The sequence below is a fragment of the Canis aureus genome, chromosome 25, assembly GCF_053574225.1.
Source record: "Canis aureus isolate CA01 chromosome 25, VMU_Caureus_v.1.0, whole genome shotgun sequence".
In the NCBI taxonomy this organism is placed as follows: Eukaryota; Metazoa; Chordata; class Mammalia; order Carnivora; family Canidae; genus Canis; species Canis aureus.
The window spans coordinates 455,395-471,031 of NC_135635.1; the positions used below are offsets into that span (position 1 = coordinate 455,395).

The 15,637-nt window shown below is 42.4% G+C and overlaps 1 protein-coding gene across 3 annotated transcripts in view; it reads left to right on the plus strand.

Annotated features, from left to right (window-relative positions):
• TESPA1 (thymocyte expressed, positive selection associated 1) overlaps positions 1-14,619 on the plus strand; it is a 35,410-nt gene extending 20,791 nt beyond the window's left edge. For 2 of the 3 annotated variants that reach the window (XM_077869730.1, XM_077869729.1), the window contains 4 exons: positions 1,348-1,556; positions 3,166-3,950; positions 5,076-5,167; positions 13,882-14,619. In XM_077869730.1, coding sequence (XP_077725856.1) covers positions 1,348-1,556; positions 3,166-3,950; positions 5,076-5,153 — 1,072 coding nt within the window. In that variant the 3' untranslated portion in view covers positions 5,154-5,167; positions 13,882-14,619. Of the gene's footprint in view, positions 1-1,347; positions 1,557-3,165; positions 3,951-5,014; positions 5,168-13,881 lie in introns of those variants that run through there. The other variant, XM_077869731.1, reaches the window with a different exon arrangement.
• Positions 14,620-15,637: the final 1,018 nt, after the last annotated feature.

Consider the following 15,637-nt stretch of genomic DNA (forward strand, 5'->3'; position numbering starts at 1 on the left):
ATGAGGCTCAGATATCTGCACGTTTTCATTGAGGCATACTTGACATGCCATGTTTCACTCCTTTCAAGGGTACAACATAGTGATTGGACAACTGTATACATTATGCTATGGTCACCGCGATAAGGGTAGTCACCATCTGTCACCATACAATGTTGTTACAGTATTACTGACTATATCTCCTATCCTGTACCTCTCATCCCCATGACTTATTTATATGGAGTGGGTAGTTATTGAGCTCTCATGTCACCCGGCTTGGTGGTACACAGATTTGGATGTAGATACATGTGAGAGCAATACCAAGAGAGTGATCTGTAGTGCAAGGCTGCTGTCCTGAAAACAGCGCTACAAAGGGGTCTACCCTTCAAAATCAGGGTTTTTTTTTTTTAAAGATTTTATTTATTTATTCATGAGAGACACACAGAGAGAGGCAAAGACACAGGCCAAGGGAGAAGCAGGCTCCATGCACGGAGTCTGACGTGGGACTCCATCCTGGGACCCCAGGACCAAGCCCCGGACCAAAGGCAGACGCTAAACCACTGAGCCTCCCAGGGATCCCCTCAAAATTTGGTTTTGAACATACCTACATTGGTTAATTTTTACCCTCAGGGTAAAAATAAAGTTTTGTGTTTCTTACACACTTCCTACCTAGTTGTCCCACGCAGCCATTAGGTGGGGACAAAAGCCAGCCAAACCATGGTGTGTGCAGGTGGGAAGCAATAAGTTAATAACAGAACCACAAGATTGCTTTAAATCTAGAATGCTTTTGATTTTTTATATCCCTCTCATAGCAAATTTTCATTCATCAGTAATGATGTGGAAAGTATTCCGATAGGGGCGCCTGGAGGGCTCAGTTGGGTAAGCGTCTGCCTTCTGCTCAGCTCATGATCCTTGGGTCCTGGGATCCAGCCCTGCATGAGGCTCTCTTCTCAGGGAGAGTCTGCTTCTCCCTCTCCCTCCACCTCTCTTCCTCCTTGTGCTCTCGCTTGCTCGCTCTCTGTCTCTCTCTCAAGCAAATAAACTAAATTTTTCTAAAAATTAAAATAGTATGATAGACTCTAATTCAATTTCTAAACCAGGCCTGGACCGTAATTCCCATGTTTCAGACATGAAAATGTGGGTTCACAGAGTGAAAGCTTTTCTCCAAGTCAGCATGGAAAGTAGATCAGAAAGGTAGTTCAGTCTCCGGACAATTTTATTAAATCCTCTGGATGATCTCTCTCTCTCTCTCTCTCTCTCTCTCTCTCTCATAAATAAACAAATAAATCTTTTAAATAAATAAATAAATAAATCCTCTGGATGACTCTGTAACTCCAAGTTGCCCCTATTTATCAAACTCCCTCTTTTCAGCATCTCTGAGATTCTGGACAAGGTGCAAGAAGACGCAGAGGATGTCCTCTTCAGTCTGGGCTTTGGCCAAGAGGACCACAAGGACACTTCGCGGATTCCTGCCCGATTTTTCACCACCCCCTCTCAGGCCAAAGGCATTGATTTCCAGCTCTTCCTGAAGTCCCAGGTGCGGAGGATTGAGATGGAGGACCCTTGCCTCATGCTGGCCAGTGAGTGTTCCCATAGATCTCTATTTCTCTGCCATTCATGAACAGGGGTCGGTGGCTCCAGATCTTACTTTCTCTTGGTCAGTTTCACTCTACACTTTGTCTCCTGTGTCTATTTCCCGGCATCTTGTTTTCAGTAAAGATGGAGAACTTTGATGTCTGCTTCTCTCAAAGAAATAATCATCAAGAGACCTCGTACCACTATTGCTTTCTTAGGCCTTCTCCCCTTTAGTTGAATCAAATGCGAACTGTGTCTTTAAACCTTATACCTGCTTTTACTTCTCATTTGGAGCAACAGAATGTTCCCCACTTACAGCCACTGTATTAAAATCATTTCCTTTTAGGGCAGCTGTTCTCAAAGTTAAATATATTCAATTGTCCATAGACTTTATAAAATACTCATATTCACAGGCTACTTTTTTTACATGGGGGAAAAGGCTCAGAAGTATTTACTTTAAACACGCACACAGGATTCTTATTTGTAATCCTTAGACCACATCCAACAAACAACTACTTAAGCTGTCCTGATTCCATACTAAGGAAAGATATGAAAGGGTTTCTCTAGCTCGATGAGAAATCAAATATTCTCTATGTTAGAATACATTTCAAACTATAGTCTGCTGCATCCCCAACATTGTGTTCCTGATAGTTTGTTTCAGATTCTTTGCATCAGATTCAACTTAAAATAAGCTTGGCAAAACTGCACTCCTGAGCTCTACCTGCCGTAACAAAGATTTTGAGTTGGAGGATTTCCACGACCTTAGATGATTCTTAGGCACACTAAAATTAGAGTGTAATTGATTGAATTCATTTTATGTGCCAGGTACAAAATTAGGTGTTAAATTTTGTATGAACAGACTAGACAAGAGAAACATGATTCTTGCCTTTTGGAAGCTCACAGTTTTTTAAGAGATGAAAAGCACTTATCATAGTGCTTTTCAAACATGGGTGTGCATATGAATTATCAGAGGATATGGTTAAAATGCTCAAGATACAGTCTAAGATTCTATATTTATAACAAGTTCCCAAGCAGTGCCAATGTTTTTAGAGTAGGGACCATATTGTGTGATGCAAGGTCTAATAGAATGATAAAGTCATGAGTGTGAGCCCCACATGGGGCATAGAGTTTACTTAAAAAAAAAAAAAGTGACATCAAAATTTCTGTACCCTAGTCCATTGGCTAGTAATTGACATTATTTCAATTTGTTATTACTCAGAAGCCTTCTAGGACCCTAAAGCTTTGTTACTAAGAAAATGAGGTTGGTTTTGTCCTTTTTGGGGTCATGTCTATCATCTAAAGCAAACAGCAGTAGAAGCCATAGTTTAGAATATAATGACAACCGAAAAGATATGTTAAATCAAGAAGTAGAAAAGTTCCTCATCCCATATGGAATTAATTTTTGGACTGAAGGAAAATGTCTATTCAGGATGGGGAGTCAAGGAGTCAAGAAAGGGGATCCTGGGTGTGAGAACCTAAATTGGAGAAACACTGGTGGGGAAAATGACATCTTCTTCCCGAATTTTGAGCCTTAGAAAGGCTATTGAAGGAAGAGATACAAGAGGTAATTTACCGATGGCCCTCAGATTCACCATCTTCAACCTTTGTGTCCAGGCAGGTTTAAGCAAGTGCAAACACTTGCTGTCACTGCTGACGCCTTCTTCTGTCTCTACTCCTATGTGTCTAAGACACCTGTCCAAAAGTTCACACCATCCCACATGTTCTGGAATTACAACCCAACCGATGTGCCATCTATCAGGATTCTGGCTCCAGAATCTGAACCTCACTCACCCAGAGAACGCCTCCGGAAAGCCATATCCAAGATGTGCCTGTATACAAGCCCCAGAGATCGACTGTCACCACTCCATAATATCCCCAAAAGGAACAGTTTGGACCAAGTGGTATGGGAAGTAATGGACAGAGTGAAAGGAGAGAAGCTGGTCTTCCAGCAAGATCCTGGATTTGGGCCAGGCTCAGAGGAAGATCTTGTGCCCTTTGTCAGGGAAACAAACCTGCCCACTTCTTCTGGTCCGTGTACCTTTTGCCGGAAAGAGGGGATGTCCACAATGCAAGCACTATCACAGACTCTGGATCCTAAACCAGAGGCAACCTGTTGCACACATTCTCTGCCCAGAGAAGATCTACAGTGGAGCACAGACCCTGCACAGGTAAAGAGAGAGCTTTGGGGTCTACAGGCCACCAATAAGGAAGTCCATAGAGCCAACGATGAGACTTTCTGGGAAAGAAAGAGCAGAGCAAGAAAGAGCTTGTTTCAAAAGAATCCCATGGACAGGACGGTTAAGTCATTGGACCTGTCCATCAACCAGCAGAGCGAAGAGCAACCAGCCCTGTACCGGTCTCTAACCCCGCAGCTGCAGGACACTTGTGACTTGGAGGAGGTGAGTGGGTAGGGGGTGAGAGAGAGACTGGCAGAGAAAGATTCTGGATTTTTGCCTTTGGGTAAAGGGAATCCAGGCTCCTTGTCCTTACCAGATATAACAATTCTCGAATTACATTAAGAAACCTTTGGGAACAGATTAGTAGAGATGGAGAAAGATAAATAGACTTGATTTCTTAATAGCATCCAGCTTTTCAGAGCTTTTCCATTTCCTCATCCGAGCTGATCTTCATTGGAGTTCCTCATCACACCTGGCTCTGTCATTTATGGGATCCACACAAGAGTACGAATAGAGGTTGGTTATACACCATGCAAAATGCTATTGAATAAAATATGGTCTCTTCCACCTTAATGAATATGTAGCCATAAAGGAAGCCCAGGAAGCCCAGGTTCAAATTTAATATTCTCAGACTCTTAAGACTTCTGTGCAAGAACATGGCAGCGTGAGCAGAGCCACTCCCCGGCTCTGGCTTGTCCTCTTCTCTTCCCATGCCCAGATCTGCCCTAAGCCATAAAGGACTTTGCACAGAAGTGTGTGAGCACCTGGCCTGCATATCCAAAAGCCACACACCCTCTACCCACACAAATAGCCTTCTACTGGTCATCAGTCATGCCTGAGGGTGCATATACTGGTAGAGAGGTTAACCCTTTAAGACAAAAGACACCAAACAAAACCAGTGCAATTGTCTGAGGCAGACTTAGAAGCATCTCAGCAGCGTATTTGGGTATCCTGTGTAACTAGAGCATGTTCTAGAAGGGGTAGTGCAGGGTCCAGGTGTGCACATTCTGTTGGCCCACCCGCTCTTCATCCTGTGGACTCTCGAGATTCCTCTGGTCTGGGACTATTTGCAGTACTGCCATCAAGTGCTGAGCTCTCTTACAAAAAGATCTCAGATCCTTGCCACCAAGAGAAGCTGTGACGATTTATAATATTGTTTACATACATGTCACCTACCACTGGGCATGGAGCTGCACCTCAGCTCCTGACTTCCTCACTACCACACATTCCTGCTGCAAGAGAAGAAGCCGAGTCTCCCAAGTACACTCAGCCTCTTTCCCCTACAGCCACCTGCCCTCTGAGACCTTTCCCCACTGGCCCTGAGTTCTGCTGGGATCTTGGTTACAGGTGCACAGCCACGGTGAGAAGGAAGAGCTGCTGGCCCGATGCTCCCAGACACCTCCACCTGCACCAGACTTCTGCTAACAAAGACTCAAAAAGTAAGTAGGTCTCTCTCTCCTTTCTTTCTCTCCCCCTCCCACCCTCCTTCAGGCAGTGATTCTCAAACCTGGCTACATATTGTATTTGTCCAGGAAGATTTTTTAAAATACCCACAACCAAGTGCCCCCTCATCCTGTGATTCTGATTTAATTGATATGGCATGGAAAGTGCCTGATTTTTTTTTGTTGTTGTTGTTTTTGAGCCCCTCAGGTATTTCTATTATGGCTGGTTAGATACTTCTCTAGATTAGTGGTTCTCGGACATTAGCATCACCCGGAGGGCTTGTTAAAATGCAGATGTCTGGGCCCCAAATCCCAGTTTCTGATTGAGAAACCCTCCACAGGGCCCAAGAATTTGCTTTTCTAACAGGTTCCCAAGTGATACTGATGCTGCTGGCCTGGCAATCACAGTCTGAGAAGTGTTCTAGGGTCAATTTTGTATTGCCTTAATATTCGGAGTGTAGCCTGCAGACCAACAGCATTAGCATCACTTGGGATTTTTTTAGAAATGTGGAATCCCAGACCACACACCAGAATTAAGGTATCACAATTTTATCAAGATCTTTGGGTGATTTATTTGCATGCTGAAGTTTGAGAAGCACTGCTATAGTTTTTTAACAGGTGAGAACCAACCGTAAAGAGCTTCATCCCAGCTCCTGCTTATAGAGACATTCTAATCAGCCTACATCACCACGTGGGGAAAACCCCAGGTATCTCACAGCCATGTTCCCTTAGGCTCTGAGTTTCTTCCTGCAGTGAGGGTCTGATGTCCTTCGCTCTCCTTTCCTTGTTAATTAAGGAAGGACAGTGAATGTCACATAGGTGGTTACTGCAGCTAAAATGTCTTTCCATACAACTTTTGTGCATTATATCAGAGGTATCCCTTATACCTTTGGATATTTTCGCTGAAGATTTATTATTTAAACTAAGTATAAATGCAGCTTCTGTAGTTTTTGTCACCTATCCCCTAGTACCACAGAGAAGATGGCATCAGGAGTAAATGAACGATTGAATGAATGAATGAATAAATAAATGCTTTTTCCAAGATAGTAGAAATTGATATCCTTCTTGAATCAAGTCAATGAGTCTTGCTTAGAATTCCCTCAATTTCAAATGTCTTAGTTTACCATACTTCCTGGACCGATAGTTATTTTGGGTGAATACTCGAAAGTTGCAGTGTTACTTTTCCAGAATCTCAAAGATCTTTACAATTCTAACTCTTTTAATCTTCATTCTCGGTGATTTTAGGGCCCTAGTCACTCTTCTTTCTTTTCTTTTTAAAGATTTTATTTATTTATTCATGAGAGACACAAAGAGAGAGAGAGGCAGAGACACAGGCAGAGGGAGAAGCAGGCTCCCTACGGGGAGCCCAACGTGGGACTGATCCCGGGACCCCAGGGTCACGCCCTGGTGCTAAACAGCTGAACCACCCAGGGACCCCCTCCCTTCTTTCCCTTTTACTCATTGCTTTCATCTCCAGGTATATAAATTATATGTATCCAGTAGTCACTTACAAAAAAGCTAAATATCAGAAGGCAGCAATATCTTTTATACAGTTGAGTAAAGTTTAGGATAGGAATCAGGCGGCCCGGGTCGCTCAGTGGTTATTTATATTATACATATAATAATTATATAATTATATAATATATATATGGACTAGGCATTTATGTAGATTTTAACACCTTACAGGGAATGTGTCAGAGTAATATAACATATCATCATAGTAACAATGATGTTGCCGCAGCTGCTGCTGACTTTAGAAAAGGTAATCATGGGCATAAAATATTTAGAACAGTGATTCTCAATCCTACAAGTTTTTTTAGTTGCTATTTCCTAGACTTCAACCTATAGATTTAAATGCAAATCTCTAGGGTTTGGGCTTGGGCATCATTTGTTTTTTGTTGTTGTTGTTGTTGTTTTTAAGATTTATTTATTTATTTATTTATTTATTTATTTATTTATTTATGATAGACAGATGCAGGCTCCATGCCTGGAGCCTGACGTGGGACTCGATCCCGAGACTCCAGGATTGCACCCTGAAGGTGGTCACGCCCTGGGCCCAAGGCAGACGCTCAACCGCTGAGCTACCCAGGGATCCCCATCATTTGTTATTCTTCTCTTAAAACTTTCGTATTGCTGCACAGCAAACCATCCAAAATGCAGTGGTTAAAAGCAAAAGTTGTTTCTTTTTTGTCACTATTTTGTGGGTTTATGAGAAGGTTCTTCTGCTTGTCTCACTTGGGCTCAATTACGCAGCGGTTTTTGGTTATTTGGCTGGCCTGGACTGAAAGGTCAAAAATGGGCTCCCCCACATGTCTGGGACCTTGGTGTTGACTGTCAGGGGGCACGCCGTCCGTGTGCTGAGTCATTCTTTGGCAGGCTAGCTGATGGGTGTCTTTCTTATGTGGATGTTCAGCTAAAACTGAAATTGCAACACTTCTTTTTGTGGGTGTGTTGCAAGTTTCACCATGTCCCCTCTACTACATTCCTGGTTAAATCAAATCACAAGGCCAACCGAGGCTCCAAGGGAAGGAAAACAGACTACTCTTTAACAAGCATGGCAAGGTCACATTGCAAAAAGGCATGTGGAGTGGGAAGGTTGTCCTGCCATCTTTATAAACAGTCCATCACATGGACTCCACTGAATCATGAGGGTTGAGAATAACTGCTTCAATCAAAGGGCTTTACCCTCATATGTCAAAGATGCGTTGAGGGTAAGCTTTCATGCTACAGCTCATTCATACTCAGCCACGGCATAAGAATTTGAAAAGGAAATTAACTGGTAGGCTTACCAATTTAAAATAGAAAATGTGGAGTATATGCTCCACAGTTAGGTTTCTTTGCCAATAACTTCATTTACTCTAAAATGCGAAGCGTCGCTCGAGTGTTATTTGTCCAGCAGATGTCAGCCTCGCACAAGATAATGCCAAGATGTCTGCCAGAGGAAGCTGGGTCCTTCAGTGAAGGAAAGATTAGAACTGAATTTCCAGGGAGAAAGTATTGCTAGGAGCTACACATTTCGGATAAGGAGCTAGATTCCACCTTCTGCCAGGGTCATGAGGCCTCATTACAGCACAAGACGTTGCGGTTAGAAATGCTGTACCTCACTTTTTCTAAGGCATGCAATTTTCCACATTTTAATATCTCTAACAATTGGCAATATCATCCAATGTCTCTATTTTTCCCCCTCCTTAGTGAAATGTAAGATAATTGAGCCTTACAAAAGATGATTTATCAGATTGGATGAAACACAGTAACTCCCATGAGGAAATGATTTTGCGGATTTCCCTTCTGTGATTCACCAGAAGACTAAGAGATCTCTTCTTCACTGACACAGTCTTTGACTCAGGCAGGGGGTCACCGTGAGTTCCCAAATCTTCCATACACTTCTTTAATTATCTTTTCTTGCAAAGCTATGAATTATCTCTCTTGATCCACTCCTGTTTCATCCTTTAAGACATCACAGAATGGGGGGATCCCTGTGAAAGCACCTGAGATTAAACCCTATGTGATAAATATGGAAAAGGGGAAAGTCACTCACTACCATCAAAGGCAGAGTGAGCTGGGGCAGTTCCTCAGATCGAATGAGAGAGAAGTCCTCCTCCAGGGTCTGTAATTACCTCCAGGGATTAATGATCTCCCAGAAGCTGTGTATCAAGCCCCAAGTGTTCACCTACTACTTGTCATCAGGCATGAGAGGGGTGTGAGCAAGGGTTGGAAGGTAGCAGCACCCAGCCGGCCATGGGGTCCAGCTGTATAGTCCTCACCGTTGCACAAAGAGACTCAAAGAAACAAAGGGAGTTGAAATCCAGCTCTGCTGTGCTTATCACCCAAAACCTCAAGGGTCTTCATCTTCTAAAAGGGTGTTCCTTTTCCTTTCTAGCTAATTTACATAAGGTAAATGCTTTTCTGTAGTTACCCCAAGGGGACCTTCCGTTAAAAGAGGATCTCCTCCCCGGCTATCAGTTTTCTTCCCTTCCACCCTCTCATTTAGTCTCTGCCAGAGAAGAAGTCTTAATCTTCCTCCCAAATCCTCATCATTCCTCACAATTTGTACCACACTCAACAATGTCAAATGCAGAGCCCGTTCTATTAGTGTCCCATTGCTGAAATTGAAGCTGTTTGACCTTTATCAAATTTATAAGAGGCAGGGCCAAGGTTTTTTTATTTTTTATTTTTTCTTGGAGTTCAGTTTGCCAACATATAGCATAACACCCAGTGCTCATCCCATCAAGTGTCCCCCTCAGTGCCTGCCACCCAGTCACCCCAACCCCTGCCCTCCTCCCCTTCCACCACCCTTAGTTCGTTTCCCAGGGTTAGGAGTCTCTCATGTGCTGTCTCCCTCTCTGATATTTCCTACTCATTTTTTCTCCTTTCCCCTTTATTCCCTTTCACTATTTTTTATATTCCTCAAATAAATGAGACCATATAATGTTTGTCCTTCACCGATTGACTTATTTCACTCAGCATAACACCCTCCAGTACCATCCACGTCGAAGCAAATGGTGGGTATTTGTCGCTTCTAATGGCTGAGGAATATTCCATTGTATACATAGACCACAGCTTCTCTATCCATCATCTTTCGATGGACACTGAGGCTCCTTCCACAGTTTGGCTGTTGTGGACATTGCTGCTATACACATCGGGGTGCAGGTGTCCCGGCGTTTCACTGCATCTGGATCTTTGGGGTAAATCCCCAGTAATGCAGTTGCTGGGTTGCAGGGCAGGTCTATTTTTACCTCTTTGAGGAACCTCCACACAGTTTTGCAGAGCGGCTGCACCAGTTCACATTCCCACCAACAGTGCAGGAGGGTCCCCCTTTCTCCACATCCTCCCCAACATTTGTGGTTTTCCGTCTTGTTAATGTTCCCCATTCTCACTGGTGTGAGGTGGGATCTCATTGTGGTTTTGATTTGTATTTCCCTGATGGCCAGTGATGCAGAGCATTTTCTCATGTGCATGTTCGCCATGTCTGTGAGATTTCTGTTCATGTCTTCTGCCCATTTCATGATTGGATTGTTGGTTTCTTTGCTTTTTGATGCTGTTTGTTTCTTTTGCCAGATCTGAGGTGGCACAGGCTAACATATATCCTATTTGCAAAGTGATCATATCTAGAGGTAGGAGTTGGATTTTATGGACAACTCTGCTGGTGGCAGTGCAGGGGGAGGACAGCCAGGATTATGTGGGGAGGCTGGTGCGGAGCATAGGATAAAGAAGGGAACTAGTCTTAAATGGTCCCAAATAGCAGGTAATTCAAAGCTGTCTGTTGGTACTTAGCGGAACTTACATGCCACAGGGACATAGAAAAATGGACTTCCCAGAGTATGACATGTCCAGATGAATCTGGACACATGAGTAAAAGTCAAACAGGGGAAGAATGGTGGAGCAAAGTAGAAGAAGCAATAAGACACTGATATACTAAAGGTAGTAGAGATAAGCATGTTCAAAGGCAGAGAGAAATGGAATATCATAAAACCTTCAGAAACTACACCTTGTGCCATTTGGGAGAAAGCGGATATGTGGGAGATAAAAATTAAGAATAGGAAAGATAAATAGAAATTAGATATGAGCACTGGGTGTTATTCTATATGTTGGCAAATTGAACACCAATAAAAGATAAATTTATATAAAAAAGGCATACAGGAGTAAAATTTAAAAAAAAGAAATTAGGTATGAAACAAAAGTCTTCAATGTTATTTTAAGTGTTTTGATTTAGTCTAGAAAGATAAAGAGCCACTTAGAAATGTACAAAAGAAAAAAAAAAAAAAAAAGAAATGTACAAAAGAAGTTATATGATTAGATTTGTCTTTTAGAAAGCTCATTCTGGTGGAAATATGGGAAATGGATGGAATAAGAAACCAGTGTAGAAAGAAAAATCATTTAAAAGGCTATCACAAAAGACAAAGGAGAAATGTGACCACCAGAAATAAGACGAGCATACTGGGAATGGAGAGGAAGTGTGACACCCTGAGATATTTAATATGCCCAATGGCTAAATCAAGGACTGATCAGACTTATGTTTGAGGGGTGGAGGGAGGAAAAGAAAAAAAAAAAAACATGGGGAAATTTCCAGGTTTCTTCTTGAATGACTAAGTGAATATTGAGTCCTTTTATTAAGAACGACATACAGTAGAAATAGCAAGTTAAAGGCAAATATTTTAAAGTATAATTTTCAAAAAGGCAAAATAATGACTTGTGTTAATATAAGACAAACATATTCAAAGATTTTACTCAACTCATCAATTAATAAGAATTCCAATAATGGGGGATCCCTGGGTGGCTCAGCGGTTTAGTGCCTGCCTTCGGCCCAGGGCGTGATCCTGGAGACCCGGGATCGAGTCCCACGTCGGGCTCCCTGCACGGAGTCTGCTTCTCCCTCTGCCTCTGTGTGTGTGTGTGTGTCTTTTGTGAATAAATAAATAAAACCTTATAAAAAAAGAATTCCAATAATGTATTTGAATTGGTCCAAAGAGTATTTGAGAAGTTAGTTATAAACAGACACCTGAGTCAGCTACAAAACTAGTCACCAGCAGCAACAGCATCGACTCTCATCTCTGAGATGATCGTTTACACCAGAAATAAAGTACTTGCATCTCTACTCAACATCAATTTGTGAGGTGACCCCTGCCCAACAAAGTAGTAAAATAGCCTTGGAAAGAGAAACTCTCACACTGCTCCCAGTTACCAAAATATGGTCATCTTGTTTGTCTATTTTCAAGTCTAAAATAATCTGATGAGTTAAGATTGAGATATGATGAGTTGGAGGCGGTTCTGAAATACTAAAAATAGAGAAGTCCCTGAGGCAGCTGGGTATACGAGCTTGAGGATAGAGTTTGTTGGAATTCAAGGCTTCCTTATAACAGGTGAAGACTTGAGACATAGCAGTTCACTTAGGGAAAGTATGCAGAGTCAGAAGTTCAAGTGTAAAAGGAACCCTTAGAAACAGCAATATTTAAAAATCAATCAAATACAAGATGTTCACAAAAGAGTAGCTATAGGGGTTGGAAAAAGAAAGTTTCAAATAGAAGCCAAGTGAGATATGGTTCAAGAAGGAGGGTATATTCTCCAGTAACAAACGTCATAAAATATCCAGCAGGAAGGAGAATGCACGGATATCACTGGATTTGCAACTACACAATGATTAGAAATATCAATAAGAATAACACCCAGTGCTCATCCCGTCAAGTGCCCACCTCAGTGTTATTCTATATGTTGGCAAATTGAACACCAATAAAAATAAATAAATTTATAAAAAAAAGAAAGAAATATCAATAAGAATATTTCTATTTATATGACAAGGATTTAAAATATTAACGTGAAAACTAAGAAGTTATGCAAATAAAGTAGATAAAGGAATCAAGAGACTCTAAAAAGTGTTCTGTTTTTTTTTTTTCTAGGATGGGAAAGGTTTAAGCATATATATTTGCTGAAGGGGAGGAATCAATAGGGTGGGGGTGGTCATGGTTCAGGAAGGATGAGAGAATGATGCTGTGAGGTCATTGGAAAATTGGAATGAGTTGAGATCCAATCACTTTTAAAAACTTAATTTAAAAATATACATAAAGTCACTGATTCATTAGTTTTCTATAATACCCAGGGCTCATTATATCATGTGCCCTCCTAATAGGTAAGAGGTTTCTTTTTGGGGTGATAGAAATATTCTGGAGTTGATGGCTGCATAATTCCATGAATCTACTAAAAACAATTGTACACTTTTTAAGGGATTTAAAGGTGAATTTGATGGTATGTAAATTATAGCTCAATAAAGCTGTTATAATAAAAAGGAAATATATATATATATATATACACATAAAGTGCTTTTGGAGGGTTTAGCCATGAAGCATACGTACAAATCTTTATCTGAGATTAGAGGAAAGGAAAACGGACAAGCGTGAACACAGTTACATTGGTCATCTGGAGAAGTCAAGACATTTCTGCCTAAAAAAAAAAAAAAAAAAAAAAAAAAAAAAAAAAAAGACATTTCTGCCTATCGGTCTCTCTCTTTTTGCTAAAAAAAAAAAAAGGTCACCCCTAAACAGTGTGAGACAGGAATTTGAAGACAACAGTAAAGGCTTGAGGTTGTTACTATGAAAAATAAATAATGAGAAATGTTTATATAGAAACACGTATTAATAGTTGAATAAATGTATAATATTAGGGCTCAGCTCAAGGCACAGAATATGGATTTGTAGGGGTTTAATAATTTTCTCCAGGGGCGCCTCGGTGGCTCCGTTGGTTAAGTGTCTGCCTTCGGCCCAGGTCATGATCTCAGGGCCTCGGGTCGGGCCCTGCTCGGCGTGGAGCCTGCGTCTCCCTCTCCCTCTGCTCCTTCCCTGGCTCACGCGTGTGCTCGCTCCCTCTCTCCCTCTCCCTCTCAAATGAAGAAATAAATACAATCTGTTTAAAAATAATCGTTTTCTCCAGCAGTGTTCAGTGATCCACATAAACGAATAAGGATAGAAGTATTGCTTTCTAAGGATAAAAAGATAAGAAGTGAACCCTTCCAGGGTCCGCACTTCACGGCGGGCAGAACAGAAAGTCACATGAGGGTTTCTGTTGTTGCTGCTGCTGCTCCAGCTGCTGCTAATCCCCCTGAGTGTGGCTTGCACTAGCGAGAGACATTTCAACAGGTGGGGCAGGGACGCCTCTACCAACCCCAGTACCCAGAGTTGTCTCGAAAATGGATGATATGTTTCTTTTTATTCTCATTACAGGCTTTCCACGCCACCGTACGTGCTCTGAGAGCAGTGGCTTCAGAGAAGAGCCCAATGCCACGTCCTATTGCCCCCAAGACCCAGCTCCTGCTCCCCGGCCCCACAAACCCCTGAACGCGGTAGGAGAAAGGCAGCAGGTGCATGGGAAGGAAGACCGGCTGGAGAGACCTGGAATCTCTGCCCTGAGCCTGTCGTAAACTGCATGCCCGGGGAAAGACCCGAGGCACGTCCCTTCATTCTTCTGTGCATTGGTTTCCCTACCATGTGGGTATTAGCATACACAAGATGGACCGTGGTGAACTAGACACGATTTTCTCCCAAGCTCTGATACTGCGTAGGGCAGTTAGAGGATTTAACGGTGGTCAACTTCGGAGAACAAGGAACAATATTGCTACTGGAATATTCTCAGACTTAAGCTAAATGAAGAAGGAGAAATCCCACCTTCAGGCTCTGAAACCTTGGTGTACCTGGCACTGGGGCTCCCAGGAGCCTCTACGTATCCTCTGCATCTCGAATTAAATTCCAGGAAGTCTCCCACAACACCAGAGTCCTGTTTTTCTGGAAGCCTCTCTCTTATACCAAATTTCTCCCTCGATGTCAAATTTTGCATCTTCATAGAAGATAAAAAAGATGAGTGGGGATCAGGGTTCCTCCTCTTGGCCATTGCAAAAAAAATCAGTATTTTCTGCTGGCAGAAAACAAAATACAAATAAACTTAACAACAACAACAAAAAAAAACGTTGTCGTGTTTTAAAAGAATTAGCAGTTGTGGTTTGGGTCATAGGGAAAATATTTTGTTGACAAACAGGCCTTGAGCACCTACAATACTGTACCAGGCAGCACGTGTACAGAGCATCTTAGACCCGTTCTAAGTTTTTTGTAGACTAGGAGAGGTCTCACACGCACACACACTTCCAGTAATGTATTACTCAGCTGCCTAATAAGTTGCAAGATAGCAAAGACCAGAAGAGAGGGATTTGAGGGAAAGCATAACCACTAGTGTCAAAGAAAAAAATCATCTACCAGATAGGATGAGCGGGCAGAGGTTGATTTTATTCCAATAATATCGCCAACCGGAGGGGAGAAAGCACCGAGCGTTGACCAAGTCTGGTTGTCCAGCTTGGGAAGAACAAGGAACTAGAGAGTTTAGGAGCTGGGCTGGGGAGCTCTTAGACCCCGTGTTTGCTGACTGGCCTTATCTAGAGGAAAAGTAAGCTTCCTGGCATATTTTTCTTTTCTTTTTTTTTTTTTTTTTAAGAATTTATGTATTTGACAGAGAGAGCACACAAGTAGGCCGAGCAGCAGGCAGAGGCAGCCCAGCAGGCAGAGCTGGATCCCAGGACTCCGCGACCACAACCTGGGCTGAAGGCGGACACTCCACCCCCTGAGTCCCCCCTGCCCCAGGAACCCCACTTTCTGGCCATTTTGTAAGACTAGGAGCTAAGGGCCCAGCTTAAGGTAGGCTCCTTCCCTTCATTGAACTTGGGAGATAAAGGCCTATGTTCTTTGATTAAATTTCAGAGAGATGATTCTCAGTTCTAGAGAAACGCTTGCCTGGGTTGTAGAATTGGGATGAGGCTGGGAGAAGATTGGTAGCTCAAAGGGTCTGAGGAAGGACTTATAGTACATGCTTTTTAAATTAAATGCTGTAAGAAAGCAGAGGTCGGGGCCTAGCGTCGCTGGGGGTTGGGGGGAACCTGTGCAAACCGGGGTCCAGCTGAGGTGAACGTTGAGGCCATCTCGGCCATGAGAGAGA